Raw genomic sequence first — 16,327 nt, 5'->3', positions numbered from 1 at the left:
TATAAGATTTGCTCAGCATGAACTTCAGCATTTCCAACTGTGTAACCTGAGCAAGTTGGGAAGATGTGCAGATTTAATTACCATATAAATCTATTTGCTCTGAATTTCCTGGCATTTGTTTTGCTGATGACACAACCTGTATGTTATTCACTTAGTGGATTTTTTTTTTTTAATCTGTCCACATTTTTTTTAATGTTTAAAATGAGTAAATGCTGGTGCGAGACTCTGAACAATTGTATCTGCTGTTATGGTGGATCTCTTTGCTGTTTCCAAATACCAATTTTGTGTTACTCTTCATATCCTCCCACAAATGAGGTAATTTCAGTATAGTTACTGGCTAGACAGTAAAGGAATTTACAGTAGAGTAAAATATTGAGTAACTATGCATCTTGGTTTTGATTTTTACCCTGTAGATAAATGCCTACAAATATGAGGTTCCCTCTGTTAGTCCTTGGCAGGTACATAAGCCAGGGTAGGGTACATTGCTGTGCCGTGTTATCATTGTGTTTTTAGGCATGAGTTGGGGGACAGTTTACAGTCCTTGGTCTCTCTGTTCCCTGCTCTGGCTGCATGGATGCAATTTTTCCCTGCCATCAGAAAGCTCTTCCAGCTCTTTTGATTCTTCATCAGTCTGGGAGGGGGGATCTCTGTGTCCTGTTTAACAATAAGCAATCAGATGTGTCTGCTGTCTCACACTCAATACTGTGGTCTGTCCAAGGGGTCTCTCAGCAATCAGGTTGCAGCTGTTTCAAGTGTAGTTGCATTAATTTTTTCAAATATTCTCTGACAAATATATTTGGTTCTCCCCCTCACTGAAATTAATGCATACCATAGGCAAACACCCTGCTACATCAAACTGTTAGAGGGTCCAGCCTTCTGCTCTTCCACTCTCTCCCTGTGAGAATGTTGGTGACTGACTCTTTAGGGTTGGTCTTGTATTTCTTTCAGCCCCCATCTTTGGAATCAATCTCATGGAAAAATCCTGTATTGCTGCCAGGCTGTCCTTCGTTTCTCATCGTTGTAAGAGCAACCCAGCAGGAGCTTGAATCTGTGCCTTGTAACAGTGATGTATCAACACACTCTCTGCCAGAAAAGATGCTTTTCTGTTTCTTGCAGGGCACATGTGTGTGAATTGCAGAGGTGAGGCTACAGGGGCTCCATTGATAGCTCTTCTCAAAGTTGACAGATGGGTACCATGTGATACAAGCTGTGGCTGAATTTGGAGAAGAGGAGGTGGTGGCCAACTTCCCTGCTGCTAACACAAAGAATTTCTAGAAAGGGACAAAGTTGAGAGAAGTGATGCACCTGAAAATCTGCAGACTTTGTTTGACACTCAGCAATTTAACTGATGCCCAAGTGTCAGCAAGCATTGAGAGCAGTAGTCTTGATTGTTGGAAGCTGGTGCACACTGACACCTCCAGTCCATCACCGCTGAACTTGGGACAGGAAATTCAACAGCACCACCAGCAACATGTCTGGGAAGAAAACACTTGCCTTGAGAAAGCTTTTTAGCTTGTGTCTTGAGGTTTAACTTTGGGGTTGGGCATGCAGAGCATCATGGACTTTTCTGCTTCACTGTCATCTCTGGTAGGCTTGTGTGTGCAATCCTTGATAAGAACCATCTCTAGGCACGGTTCTTCTTTAGCTTAACAGGGAAGGTCTCTGGTCCAAGCCCCTAGATGTTGCATGTACAAACACAGGCAGAGCTGATAGTGAGGTGTGTGATGCCTTTCACAGCTCTTACCATGCAGCTGAGTCTAGAGCTCGACCCACGAAGGCTGACCAGTATGTGTGCCACCTTTAACAACTGGTGCCTTGCCTGGATGCCCCAGAGCTTGAGACCTTTTGTTAGCAGCTGTGGCTCCTACTCAGAACTTCTCAGCTACCATATAAGCAGCTGCCAGATGTCTGTGAAATGTGTGCTTGGTTCCTTGAAGAGGAGTTGGTATCTCCATTTAGCCACAGTTCTTGAGCTGTTTGATGCTTTCTGATACATTGTGGTTTATCTCCTGTACACCTTTGTTTATGTAAATCACAAAAGAGCTGGTGAAAAAATTATTCCCTTTTCTCCCTGTTACCTTAATGTGAGAGGAAATTGGGGGTGAAAGGAAGGGGGAGATTTATGCCTGTGGTGCATGTTTGCATCCCCCACAGATGGGGCTGGTTTGTGGTCTCCCCTTTTTCCCCTGTTTCCTCCTATTCTCTGGGAGCACTGCCTTGTGAATTACATGGACTCTTGATTCCTTTCATACAGAAGCAAAGGTGCAATTCTTTTTCCCCTCTACCCCCATGATTGCTGCTGAAGCCTTACAAGAGAGAAATACCAGGCTGTTTTGTACCTACAGGTGCATGGTAGGCTTCGTTTTTATCCCATGCGTGCCTGTTGTGTAGGAGGGATGCTCCTACCTGACAGTTCCACTTGTGAGGGGAGATTGATCCCTCCAGGATGGGGAGACCTCAGGGTGAGCCAGGAGGGAGCCATTAACTCCCATGAGGGTAGTATCTTGAATTACTGGGTGGTTATAACCCTGGTGTGTTGCATGGCCACCTTGCCCTGGTCTGCTGAGAGAGAGGGGATTGTTTTACAGTGTGCAAGGATGGCAGCTCCCCTCTGGGGTGGCTCTGCTGGCAAGGGTGGATTGTGCTGCTACAGTCAGTGTGGAGGACTTGCAGCTAACACAGTGCATTTTCCAGGCTCAGCAAAGCCTGTCACTTGCTCAATAATTTAAATATAATTATGAACTGTCATTTGGGGCTCTTGACTTCTCTTCATTACTTTTTTAGTGAGTTCTTAGAAAGTCAGTTTTCTGAAGATGACTGTTTCATTTTTAGTCATGATAATATCTCATCTTCAGACAACTGGGGCTAGTGCTGCTCTCCTCTGGCTTCAGGTCACCTGGTGGAGAAGCCAGTACTGCTGTGCACCTGAGTCTGCTTTACTTCAGAGATCTTCATTTGATCAGACAAGAAAGGAAAAAAAACCCTTGTCCCTTAGGCAGTTGGAGAAAAGGGCCTTTGTGTGGCGGGAACGGGCAGATGGAGAGCTGCAGCCCTTAGCCCGGCTGGTCTGCAGCCAAATACTACTTTCGAAGAGCTATCCAAAATCCGCTGTGCACCCGGATATAAGAGCTTCTGTTTGCTCACTGTGAGGTGATGTCTGTAGGTGCTTTGTGTTCCCCTAAAGCACCTGGGTTATAGGCATGAACAAATGTCCAGCCAGATGGGTGGTGGAACTCCATGGGGCTGCAACTGTCTGTCGGTAAACCCAAGTGCTGCTGTTTTGTTTGTCTTTTCAGGGTTCTGGGGGAAGGGAAAGATAAGGTTACATCTGTCCTAAATCCCTGACTTTTTACAGAGGTTAAAATCCCAGCTGAACACATTTCTTTGCTGTGTGGAGGAAATAGTTTGATAATTCAAACAGACTCCTTGTACCAACTCCTCGTCTGCAGTTAGTGCTGGGGCTGCCAGTGGGGTGTGAGGATAGCAGGAAACTGGCAACAGGGCTGTCTGCAGAGGTATTAACAACAAAAAAAAAGAAGAAAAAGAGGCAGATTCTCAATGCAAGTGCTCTTTTCTCTCTTTGTTTGTTTTGGTTTTTGGTGGTTTTTTTTTAAAGGTTAACTCTCTGGGCGAAAGATGCCAAGCTAAAAGCAACAGATGAAGAATTTCTTTCTTTTGCAAGCAAATATATATATAGATTCTAAGTGTAAAGGTCTCAGTTTCCTCCCTAAATTGCCCTTTCCTGTTCCTGAGTGCAGGGGTGGTTGCTGCCATATCAAAATTGAGGGTTTTCAGCTTTGGAAGTGAGGCTTTCCAGCTTTGGAAGTGGCTGATGACCACTAAGGTGCATGTGGAAGCAGAGAGGGGAGGAGGAGGAGGAGGGTTGGCAATTGGAGAACGTGCTTCAAAAAGACAGAAGGAGCAGCTTAGGTGTAGGTGGAAGTTTTGAGGAGCTGGAGGCCTAATTGTGCCCAGATTGTTTCTGCTTTAGCTGTTGCTCAGATGCCTTTTCTTTCTAACTTCTCTAAGCAAATGGAGCCACTTTCAATGAGAGAGTTGTTTTATTAAGAAAAAGAAAGTGACCTAGCTTTAAGCATTTGCTGTAGTAGAGAAGTGTATAACATATGAAAGATTCCTGTAAGTCAAGTGATGGTGTGTTTTGTAAGCACTGAGTGAGAAGTCCAGATCCCTGAGTCTGTTCCCTGAGTTCTGTAGCTGCGCAGTCTGACCTGTGGCAGTTGTTTTAGGTTTCTCTGTTGACCAGTATTCAAAGTTTTATCACAAACTATTAAAAGTAAGTTTCAGAATTATAATGAAACTAAAAAATCCTTTTAGAAACTGTCCATTTATTTGCTCTCAGATGATTCTGTTGTAAATGCAAATTCTTTTCTTCCTCACAGCTTGCTGCTTTACAGCTGCTCATGAAAAGGAGAAAGCACAAATACTGATGAACATGTTGAACATCCTTCCCTGCCCCAAGGTCCTCTTTCTCTCTGAAGCTGAATATTTGTTTCCTCCATTGCTTTTCATGAAGTGGTTGTAGGAAAATTCCCCATTCAGAAAAGAAAAAATAAATAAAATCTGATGGACCTAACTTCAGTCAAATGGAAGAAGTATTATAACATCTGATAAGATTTTTTTCCATATCAAAACAGTAATAAACAGAAGGCTAATAAAAATATTTATTCACGAATTTACCAAAAATAGCTGAGTAGCTTGTGGTCATGTTGTCCTTTCTGTTGAGTCTAGTGAAGTATAACATCTAAGTAGTGTCAGCCTAAGTCAATGCATAGGCATGATATTATCAAGGATGGCGTCCTGAAATTGGATGATGCTGGTGATAAAGTATCTGCATGTAGAAACCAGGGTTACAAATATTGTATCAGTCATATTTCAGCATCTGCTAGTCACCAGTCAGAATAATGCATACAAGAATTAGAAAGAAGGAAATGTTCCAGCTTTAGGAAAGTATGTTAACCAATATAATTGACTCTTGCCATTAGCCCAAATGAAAAGAAATGTGTAGACTGTGGGGGAATATATTGTCCCTAAGAAAGGCACTGCTTTTTTTGTAGGTTCATCCTTGACTTCTTTCGTGGTTGGGAAGCATTTCTGTCCCTTGCTTACACTTTAATGGCTGCCTACCCTGTATTATTGGTGTCTTTATTGATGCACCAGAGTGTTCAACTAGTCTTGTGCATCCTTCTTCTTTTCTCTTTGCAGAGCGAGGAATTGTAGTTTATACTTTCATCCTTGTTGGAAAGCACCTGGATGTGAAGTCCTAGTGAGTCCTTGGGTATCAAAATTAAAGTAAACAAGGCTTTCTGGGTTCATCGTGACCCTCTTGTGGATTCCTCTGAGAGTTTGTTTATTAGTGTTATCATTTACAGTAAGTAAATATGAGGCTACAAATCTGTTTTGCCATTTGTAAAGGCTTTTCTTTAGCTAGCTTGCTATTCCAGCATAGCAACTGTGGTCCTCTGTTTATTGCCTTATGTTCGGTAAATATTTTCTTTTCCTCAGTGTCAGTCAGAATTGACTGAAGACTTATTGATTTTGAAAAAAGGCACAGTTAGCATTTGTAAGCATCTTGGAAGAGGTGCTCGAACTTCCAGGGAACTCTGTGAGAGCTGGCTGTGCTCAGGGTTTTCCAGCATCAGGCTTCTAGGCCACAGGTGCTGCTGAAGCTGTGAAATGTGAGTGCATGAGGGTGTGATGAGGGTGTGAGCGCACAGCTTCCCTCGTGGGTTTATACAATATTGACTTGTTTAAGTCCTAATTTAGCCTACAGGAAGCCAAATCTTGAATTTCAGTGTTTGTTTCTGCAGAAGAGAGCAAGATGAAGAGCCAAGATCAATACTGCTTGCAAAAACAGAGCAAATCAAACAAACTTAGACTTTTATTGCATCATGCCCCAGTCGACAAAGATTCCTATATAAGATGGAAGATAATGCCTGATTGTTCAGAAAATCTCATTACAATTCATTGTACAAGTATTTTTGTACAAAAATAGAATTCTTTGTGTGAATGAGATGAGCAGGAATGATTTGTTGCAATGCAGTTTCTTTGTCTGTCAAAGATGTAATTTTCTGACACTGGAAACAAAACCAAGAAGAGACGCAGAGTTTTTAGCTATTGATGGGAACTGCACTGGAGTCTCAAGGAAGTAGATTGCAAGATTTGGTTTTTACTCATTTTGAATAAGAAACAAACACAAAGTTTTCCTACTGCATACAGATATAACATGTGCTGCTGGCGTAATGAATTCAGTGTAATAGATAAAATAGTAATTAGTTCTGACTGTCAGGAGCTTTAGCTCTGGGGCCTAGAAGCTGGATATGCGCTCTAGTCCTAGGTGGAAGGCAGCTTCTAAAATAGATACATACATCATTCAGAAAACCCAATTTTTAGCAAATGTCGTAATTGCTTGGCTGCGGATGTGCAGGGCCCGTTTTCCTAGAGCACACTGAATGTTCTGCACAGCTAAAATAGCCATACGTGGTGTCAGAGTCTGTGTCTGAATATGTTTCATTTTTGTTTTCTGCTTCAGTGAACATTAACCCCCTATATTCTGTTCCGCACACAAAATGTTCTGATGATAAATCCTGCAGGAAATGTACTTTCCTGGAGGAAACATGCTTTCCCATTTTTGGTGGTGCACTGTACTGAGTACCTTGTGTAGTAGGGTGAGGAGGCCACTTCAGGACATGAGTATCGTGCTTCGATTTTCCATTTCTATTCCAAGTTAGTGACAGGCTCTTCTGTTGTAATGTATGCCTCTGAGAGGACTTTTGTTCTAGTTGTAGCTCTTCAGCTTGAAGTAGTGATTGGAGAAGCAGATTGTTGGACAGGGCTGGTAGATCCTGCTGCTGACTGGCACAGATGCCCAGTGCAGATATAAGATTGTTCTGATCAATCCTCTCCTGTTGTTGGCGTGACAGACAGGCAAGGCGATAAACTTTTTCCCTGCTTTTTGTCTCCACAGCACTTCACAGAGTTCCTGGATGAATTTTCACCTGATGTCCTAGGCCAGCTCTTGAATGATCCCTTCTTGTCTGAGAAGAATGAAATAATGGAGGTGGAATTGTCTCCAGCATCCCCAGCACCCCTCATCCAGGCAGAACACAGCTATTCCCTGTGTGGGGACTCTCGACCCCAGTCTCCCTTGACCCACATCTCGACTGATGACAACTTCAATGAAGGTAGAATACACTGAGCCCATGTTCATTTGTTGTGATGGTGCAGTAATGAAATGTTCCTGGTGGGGTGATGGTGCACTAAGGGTGCATATGAATGCTTTTTACAGAGGTTACTAACTCTGCATTGTAATCATTTTGAGTCAAAAGTTGATCAAAAGAAGTGGTAGAAGGTCCAGAAATACACCTACTTCCATGTATTGAGTCTGTGGTTGTTGAAGATAAATGGAGAATGATAAACCAAATGAGGATCACCATGAAGTTTGGGTACTGTAGAACAGGACTTGTAAGGAAAGGGTGAGGTGGGTTTTGTTTGGTCTTCTGGAGGAAAAGGGAAAGGAAGATCTTATTGCTGTCTATGACTATCTTGTGAAAGGGTGCAGTCAAGACAAAGCTAGGCTCCTCTGAGATACACAGTGATAGCATAAGAGACAGTGGCTGCAAGAAAGGAAATTCCAGTTGGGTATTAGGAAATGCATTTGCACAGTGGGATTGGGTCAGGCGTTTGAGCAATTATCCAGAGATGCTGTGAAGTCTTCACCTGTGGAGATACTAAAAGCTGAGCTAGACAAGGCCCTGAGCAACCTGATACAACTTGGCCCATATGCTGAATGAGGAGTCAGATGAGATGGTCTTCAGAGATCCCTTTCAGGTTTATTAAAAACAAACAAACCAACCTTTTAAACTACACTTATTTTTCAGTGGTGAGTGTCTGGAGCTTTCTGTTATCCCAAAATGAGAATCAGGTCATCTTATTTATGTTTCTAAATACATGTGTGGGAATGTGACTTCAGATGCTGCCCCAGTCTTAGAACTGGTCTTGCTGAAGTTCCAGGTTTTTTTTTCCTTTTTAAAAAAAGGCAAAGAAAAGAAATAATGCCCATCAGGAAATAACTGGTGATCTTGTAAAGACCTAACTGCAGTTTTATAGATACTGTGGCTGTATGAAATGGCGATGCATAGAAAATTATGAAAACCCACAGCAGTTTTAACAGTTGTCTGTAATTCAGCAGTTATAAACATCTGGAGGGGAAAAAGGGGAAATGCAAGAATGGTGGGAGGAAGAGATGCAACCTGCTTGTTCTGAAGTGGTTTGTCGGAGGAGCAAGACCATGAATATCTGGTAACTATAAGGAATAATCGCCATGTCAGACTTCCAGTCCTAATAATTGTTTTATGTCTTCACCATTAGCTTTACTGTACAAAGCAGTGGAGTATTAGGCTGCATCACAATAAAAGAGAGGGAGATAAGTGCTTGTGGCTAAGCATTAACAAGCTAAGCTGTTTGTGAAGATCTACCAGACGTGTCTTCAAAGGCTGACAGCTTTGTAGCCCAGAGTGCTCTCTTAAAACAAGATGAAAACTGTTAGAGATTTCACAAGATGCCAACTAATAAAACCTGTGAGAAGGCTTTTCAATGTGAGGCAGGGTTTTTGGAAATGATCTGGAAACATCATCTACAGAAAGTCTTCTCGTTTTGTATTTCCTAGCTGTTTTATGTGAATATTTTTAAATTAACTCATACAGGAGATATTAATTGTGGCAGGAAAAACAAGCACAAGGGAACATCAGAAACCAAGCTCCTCTGGAAGTTAATAGAAGTTTCAAACTAGGCTAAAAGAGAGAAGTTTCAAACTAGGCTAAAAGTGAGGGGAGTTTCGTTTGGGGAAAAATCCTGAAGAAATTCATACTGCTGAGACCACTGGGTAATTAATAGAGCTCTAGTCAAATGATGTTTTAAAAAGCCAAGAAACATTAACAAGTGGGGTTTAAAAATAGAAAATTAATGGAAAACATTTCATCTTATGTTCACTCTGCAGCGTGTTTCATAAGAGAGGAGGAGGAGGAGGAGTTGTTCTTGGTGTTTGGGATTTTATTTAATCTTAACCCTGGAATCATGCTCACAACCTTTTTGTACCTGCTGACTTTACAACCGTGAAGCTTGAAGAAATACTTGAGAAAGTTGTAGTATTAGAATGAACCTGGCTGTCTGACAGATATTCAAAGGCATGACCCTGCTGATTTTTCAGTTCTTGAATCTGTGGGAGCAGGGAAGGAGAATTTTGTGGATGGCAATACTGCAAGGTTTGACACTGGAGATTGAAAGCATCTCTGTTGTTAGATGGTGAAGGTACACAGTGCTCCTGATAACTCTAATGAATGTCAGTCCATTTGGTGGAGTAAGGGGACAGATACTGGGAGCACCAGTGTCCTTTGTGGGGACCAAGAGGTACAGGGTGTGGAGGGGGAGGTTCATATGCTCCAGGATCATCTCCTGCTGCTGGGGAACTGGGAGAGGTTTTGTGGAGTGGCAGGAGCTGAGAAATGAGGTTGGCTGAGTGACTTATTTATAGAATGTCCCAAAAAATTTTCATTCTCCAAATAATCACCCACTGGGCAGATTAGTGAGCTATTGTTTTTTCTATGGCCAGGCTTTACGATTCTGCAGGACTCTGTCCTCCAGGACTGGGAGTGAAACTGGGCTAGTGAGGAGGCTCATGAGTGACACTTTGCATGTGTGTGCACATCTGCTGTAAACACCTGTGGCTGTGGACCTGTGTGCCTGCGGTCAGCAGCAGTGTGAGGAGGAGGAGGATGGCACAGAGCAGTTAAGCTGTGTCTGGATGCCATTTCAGAGCTTTGCCCTTAGCTCTAGAGGACTAAGGGCCTGGTGTTATGCACGAAGCACGTGGCAAACAGGCTTTGTTCTTGCTCTGTAGTGTAGTTAGTAATGCAGTGTTTCTTGGTGAGTCTCTTAGCAGTTGTCCTGGCAATGAGTGCTGGCAAGTTCTTTCCCAGGGTGTGCAGAAATGCCATTCCCTCCCAGGCCAGTGAGTGTTTATAGGCAGGCAAGGATGGGGAGAGCATGAGGAGTGGGAAACCTTAGGGTCATTTAGGGCCAGGCCCTTTAGCCCATATGGATACATAATGTGGACTTGGAAGTGGCACCTGTTGCACATCTTACTGTCCCTCTTACACCAGCGGTTGCTCTGTTCATGTGATCTGGAGCTGCAAACTCCTTTCAGCAAAGGCAGCTTCTCAGGTGCCATGTGCTGCTGTGTGCTGAGGTGCAGGCTGGCTCCCTGTGTCACTTCTAACCGGGTGCATGTTAATGCACCACCCACGATGATGCGGGCAGGAGTGGCTTTTGCCACATGGGTCTGGTGTCCTAAAGGGAAATGTACCTGCCTGCTTTTAAAATAGCCTTAAAAACTAGAGTTTATCTCCTTGGTGACACCTGTTGGAGATGGCAGGTTGTAGTGACAGCTGGGGGTGTGTGGCTTGTCCTGGGACAGGATCCTGCTGTCTTTATGGGCACAGGATGACCCTGGACATCGGTCTCATCTCCATGGCACTGGAGCAAGTGTGCTGCCACCAGGCAGGCCACATGTCATATTGCTCTACTACCTGCCTTTCTGCCCTCCTCCTTCAGCTGTACTAGCCTGTAGGAGGAGGGAAATAGATTTTCTTAGTTATTTCCATCTGTTTCAATAGCACCCAATATCTGTAGTGGTTTTGAACTCCAGTGTGCAGGGAAGCTGAGAACAAGGCCCACCTTGTTCAGTACATGATCTACAAGACAGGTTTAAGTCATTCAGTATCTATTTCCATCTTTTGTTTTTCCCCCACAAGTTTCCCACAGCCTTACTAAAAATGTTTTTCATGTTTCCTTTCAGCCATTATGTTGGATTGATTGTTTGTTCTGACTCCATAATCACTTTCTTGCCCACTCTTGCAGGGGAACAAGTAACTTGTGCTGGGAGCTGTTTCTTGTTGGCCATTACCTGGCTGTTACCACAATTTCTGCAATTGCTAAATTGACCTATTCCTGTAATTGTAAGTCTTATATAAAGTTTTTCTAAAATGAGCTAGAAGTGTAAAACCTGGGAAACTCATAAGCCTGGATTTAACTTTTCCGAGAATTCCTGTTAACCTCAAGGTGAGAACACATTTAAGTGTCTGTAAAAGCAAAGTCCAAACACCAGTTTCCCCCACTTATTCACTCCTCTGACTTCACTGTATTGAGGCTATTTCCCCAGCTTTGTGCAGAATAACTTTCCTGCATACTTGCAGCTTGTTGTTAGTGTGGGGTCTCTGAAGGTGTCAGTTTTAGAGCAGATGTGTACAAGACATCTGGCATTTAGTCTTTTGGTTTCTTTCCATGACGAGAATCTATTCTTAGATTGAATTTGCATAAAGTTTTAAGAGTAAAGATACTAGAAAGAGAGAGAGGAATATTTATAGGCTTGACCTGCCTGCTTGCAGCTGGCTGACCATAACTTTTGTTTGCCTGGACTGGTGAATAAGGCATATGGCCCGGGGAGGGCTTCAGGCTGTAACATGGAAAAGGAGGCTGTGTCCCTGTCCACACCAGTTACACTGCTACCTCTCTCCCACCAGGTTTCTGCTTTCTAGTTTTGAGGCCAGGCATTTTTGAGACAACTGCAGAGTGGCTGCAGAGAAGGACAGTGGATAGTTGTGAGGTGGAAAATGCTCTTGAAAGACCATGAAGAAGTTAGGAGGGGAGACTGAAAATAGGGCTGATGGGTAAGGGAGACCTCTTACTGTGCATTGTGGCCCTTTGGGGCACAGATTCACTTCTGACAATTGTAAATGAATAGGAAAAGAAGTTTAATTTTCTGTTATGTTTGGTGTATGTTTGTCTTCACTTTTCCAGTCTCTGCAGCCTTTTAGAAAGGGAGGGCTGTGGGTTGGGCAGGCAGGAGCAAGGCAAGACCAAAGTTTCATCAGGGACTATGGTTACCATCCTTGTGACTTGAGATGTGAATGTAGACTCCTTCCCTGCCCTCCCATGCTTCACCTTCTCAGCTGTAGGCACAGACTTGAAGATAGTGTCTGTCCCTTGTTTTGGACATTTGAGATCCATAAATGACAGCCGAGTACAAGAAATACCAAGGGGCTGGTGTGTAGCAGGAATGTGAAGGCAGAGCCTGCAACATCTGTGTGAGGTGGTGCTTCATCCTGTGAGATCAGCTCAGGTGGTAGGGATGTTTAACAGTCATCTTGCATTTTGTTTTTTAGGTGTTTTTTACTTTGTGAGCCTGACAGGGCAGAGGCAGTGGACAGCCAAATAGCATTGGTACAGTGTCTCTCCTCAAGTTGTGGCCAGGGGGCTGGGTGCATTCCTTTCCCCCTCCCTCAAGGGCTCTGCTTTTGAGACTAGTCTGGGACCTCACCTGCCTCTCTTGTTCATGCTTTCCTGCTCAGGAATGCTTTGAAGTTACTTTTGGATTTGAAGCAGCTTGCCTTGGCTAAAGGTTTGACAGACTGATTGCTGAAATGACATGTTTCTATTTTACTCTTAGCTGTGCCAAAACTGGGGCTGGCCTCAGACTAACCTGTATTGTTATTGGGTTTTTTACTGCTGAGGTTATGCTTTCCTGTAATGTGCTTTTAAAGCTTGAATTTTCTTTTTAAACTTCAACTCCATCTCTCTGCATGGTTTGAAAAAAAAAAAAACAAAACCAAAACCAACCAAACAAAACCCCAAAAATCACTGTATGTGGCTCCTACTTCTCCAGTGCAAATAGCCCTTCAGCAATGAATCCAGCCCTCATTTCAGGCAGGACTGTGTACACGAAAATGCTTTCTTGTGTGTGGAGTCCACAAGCAGTGTCATGTGCTGTCTCTTTGCATAGAGATACCTGTTGGCTTGAGGCTCGGGTTTGTCTTCCTACATTTTGTATGTGTACATATATATGCACACACTTAATATACATGTGTATATGTGGTGCATATATATGTCATATAATATAGCCTATTTATAGTAGGCTATCTTATATATCCTAATTTTATTTTTTTATATAACCTATATATAGAGAGAGATGCATTGTCCTGCTTTTGTTTTTCACCAAATACTGAATCAGTGTAATATGAACAATGAAAATGGAACCTCCTCTGCCCTGACTTCAAAGAAAATGGAACGGAACAAAGAAATTCACTTGTATTTTGAAAAGCTGCTGTCAAAGCCATACTATAATTTTTGAGAGCACGTTCCTGCAACTTTTTTCCTGTATAATTTTTCTTATTTTTATGTGTTTGTTTAGGAAATGGGGAGAAAGCTGTTTAGTGGGGATAGTGTGTGTTTGGGTGATTTTTATGTGGAAATGTAGCAGTGAGTCCTGCTGATGAAATCAGCATCTGCTGATTTAAAGTGATAGAATCATAGAATATGATTAGTTGGAAAGGACCCATCAAGATCATCAAGTTCAACTCCTAGCCCTGTGCAGGACACCCCAAGAATCACACCATGTGCCTGAAACATTGCTCTGTATGTGAATAACTCTGTAGGAGAGCAACTAAATTCATACTAAAGTATGAAAAGGCTTTTGAACTTTTATATGTCCAAGGTTCAAAGTTCAGTAGGTCACTCTGCATCAGTGTTGTAACTTCTACTTGAGCAGCAGTGTGTCTGAAATATGTCAGTTTTGTTTTAGAGGTGAGCATTTTGGTGCTTACTTATGGTTACTGTTAATAATTGGCAACTTGAGTTGCAGTCTGACCTCCTTTAGCTTCCAGTTCCACATATATGGGAGCTCAGTAAAGCCTTTGTTCCTGTTAAAGAACCATCTGCTCTCAGAAACCTCTTTCCCTAGGTTTTGTAGGCTGTGATTAAGTTCCCTCCTGATTTCTGGTTGGATGCAGTCTAAATGAACTGCACTTCCTTGGTGTTTCCCAAGGTAGGTGGTATCTTCTAGGCTTTGAGCTATTGCAGTGCCTTTCTCAACACAGGAGCATTTGCAGTTCCTTTTCAGAACTTGGTCAAGTGACTGCAAGAGCTGATTTCCCAGGAATAGTTTCCCACATGATGCACATTAGGGGAATAGTCCTCCTATTTCCAGTCCTGCTGTTTGTGAAAGCAGCGATCTCATTCTCTCTGTCGTGTTGCACTGAGAGCTCAATGCTCACTTGGCGATGCGCTGTGAGCATCAAGTCCATTTAATGTGTGTTGAAGCCTGATGGCTGCCATAACACAGATATGTCTTCACAACATCTGCGTGGGGTGTGAGTGGAAGAATCCAGACCTCTGAGAGAGAACTATTTTATTTGAAGATAGTGCTTCTGTGGGTAACTGTCATATACCTTAAAAAAAATCGTAGTCTTTTATAGGACATTTAACGGTATCGAACTTTAAGGCTGTAAATCCAGCTACCATGTCAGTCTTTGCCTGACTCCCACATATATATATGAAGGGGGATGCTATAAAAATAGCAGTTTTCAACCCCTGAGCAAAATAATTAAGAACTATCAGGGACTGTATCCCAGCTATGCTTATGTAGTGTTAGTCTGAAGGGAGGTTAAAGCAGAACCTGTAACCCCAAGACATCTGACTGGTTTTACATGACAAGATGCTTTGGATTGAAAATTGTCACATTCTCCACACGAAAGAGGATATTGACCCTTGTTTATGTATGGAAGGAACAATATGTCTTTGTTTCTATCTTAATAACTTTGGTAGTGATAGAAATGATTGTGGGTTTTAGATGAACTCCATGCCATGCAGAGGGGATGCCAATATGAGTGCTGATCTTTTGTTAGGAGAAAAGCTATTTCTGCTGCATTGTGATTACTGTCTATTGCTGATGATGATCTTTGCCCCATTATTTAATTTTCCCTTCGTGGCACTTTAAAAAGGACCTCAATGCTTGGTAGTCAAACAGTGTCTCCTGGGTTGAAACTGTTCTGAGGGCTTCAGTTTGATTATTTGTGGTGGGAGTGTGTGTGCACGCTGGGAGGGGGAAATGCCCTTTGGAAAATCTGTAAGAGAAACTGTTTGTCAATGAATGTGGGCTCTTACCTCACGAAGGAGAGAGGGGGAGCAGTAGTGGCGTTGGAGTTCAGCATTTCAGGCATGATGAACAAGGCTTGTGTCTGCCTGGGGGTGTTACGTGAGCCCAGAGCTGGGCACTGAGGACCATTCGACCCCAGGGGAAAGACAAAGAGGCAGTTGTTCCTCCAGAAAGGTCCAACTTTTGGGAGGCTGCAGAGGCTCAGACTGCAGAGCTGGGGACACTGAACTTCCTTCCCAGCAAGTGGCATGTCCAGCAGCATGCCCAAAATCTGTGCATCAGCAGCTGATGGGGTGCTTTTGCCAACAGTGAGCAGTCATTTCCCCCACAAACAACTTGTGGACCTCTTCCAAGAGGTGTTTTCCCCTTGCAGTTAGCTGGCTCCTAGTTTGCAGCTGTACTTCTGTGGTGTAGAGCTGGTGAGCACCCTTGGATCCTTCTGCTGGATGTAAAGAGGCAACATCTTCAGAGGTGGGATTCAGGCAAGGACCGTACTCTTGTCCAAGGTACAGCTTTGCAAACGTGGACCTTTGGGGCAAGTTTAAGCACCATCTGAATCAAAATGTGTTATTAATGTGGGATGAGCTGAGCCTGAGACTGCGTATGGTTGTGCATGGCACGGCTGTGCAGAAGCCGGGTGGGCTGTGCATCCGAGCCCTTGGTTCATGATGACGGTGTAAGGTCTGCCATGGACCAAAAGGAATTAGTTGTAGCCCTATTGATCTAATCTGTAACACAGCTGAAGAGGGAGATTATTTAAATGTGCTTGGCTGGAGAACAGTTTGACTCATTAGGGAACTTCCTGCATTACCCTGTTCAGAGATGGCTCTTCTAATACCTGTGCAGAGCACTTGGACCCGTAGTCTGTTGTGGTCTCCTTAAGTTTTCAGTTTTGTTTTTCTCTGTTTTATCTGTTGCTCAGACAGTTAACTTCAAGGAGGAGGCAAAAGCTGCCTCTTCATTCTGCTTATACAGATAAGGATATCCCTTGATGATTCTGCAGGTCTTGCTTGCACTCTTGTTTGAAATGTTGTTCAGTTCATGCATGTGTTTTCTATGTGATGTTAATCTGTAATGGTGGTATGTGCTTTTCTCCACTTCAAGATGAGGTTCAGTGGTACACCCCTCATGTGGGTTGTTTACATAATGGTGCTATCTTACTTTTTACTGCAGGGTAAAAGAAAGGTGAAAACCATGTTGTTTCTCTGAATACTTGCACTCTCTGTACTTGGGAGGGGTGAGGGTGAGATACAGAGTGCACCATTAATTTCATTTATTTAAAAATGCACAGCAACTCACTGATACAACTTGGTTATCCAG

General features: G+C 43.1%; 1 protein-coding gene across 2 annotated transcripts in view; it reads left to right on the top strand.

Annotated features, from left to right (window-relative positions):
• Nucleotides 1-16,327, top strand: part of CREB3L2 (cAMP responsive element binding protein 3 like 2) — an 83,956-nt gene that overhangs the window by 37,360 nt on the left and 30,269 nt on the right. For both annotated transcript variants that reach the window (XM_064654711.1, XM_064654710.1), the window contains exon 2: nucleotides 6,986-7,202. In XM_064654711.1, the coding sequence (XP_064510781.1) occupies nucleotides 6,986-7,202 (217 nt within the window). The remainder of the gene's footprint in view (nucleotides 1-6,985; nucleotides 7,203-16,327) is intronic.

Source organism: Pseudopipra pipra, chromosome 5, assembly GCF_036250125.1.
Source record: "Pseudopipra pipra isolate bDixPip1 chromosome 5, bDixPip1.hap1, whole genome shotgun sequence".
NCBI lineage: Eukaryota > Metazoa > Chordata > Aves > Passeriformes > Pipridae > Pseudopipra > Pseudopipra pipra.
Note: the sequence above shows the minus strand (reverse complement) of the source record. Positions and strands in the feature narration are given on the sequence as shown.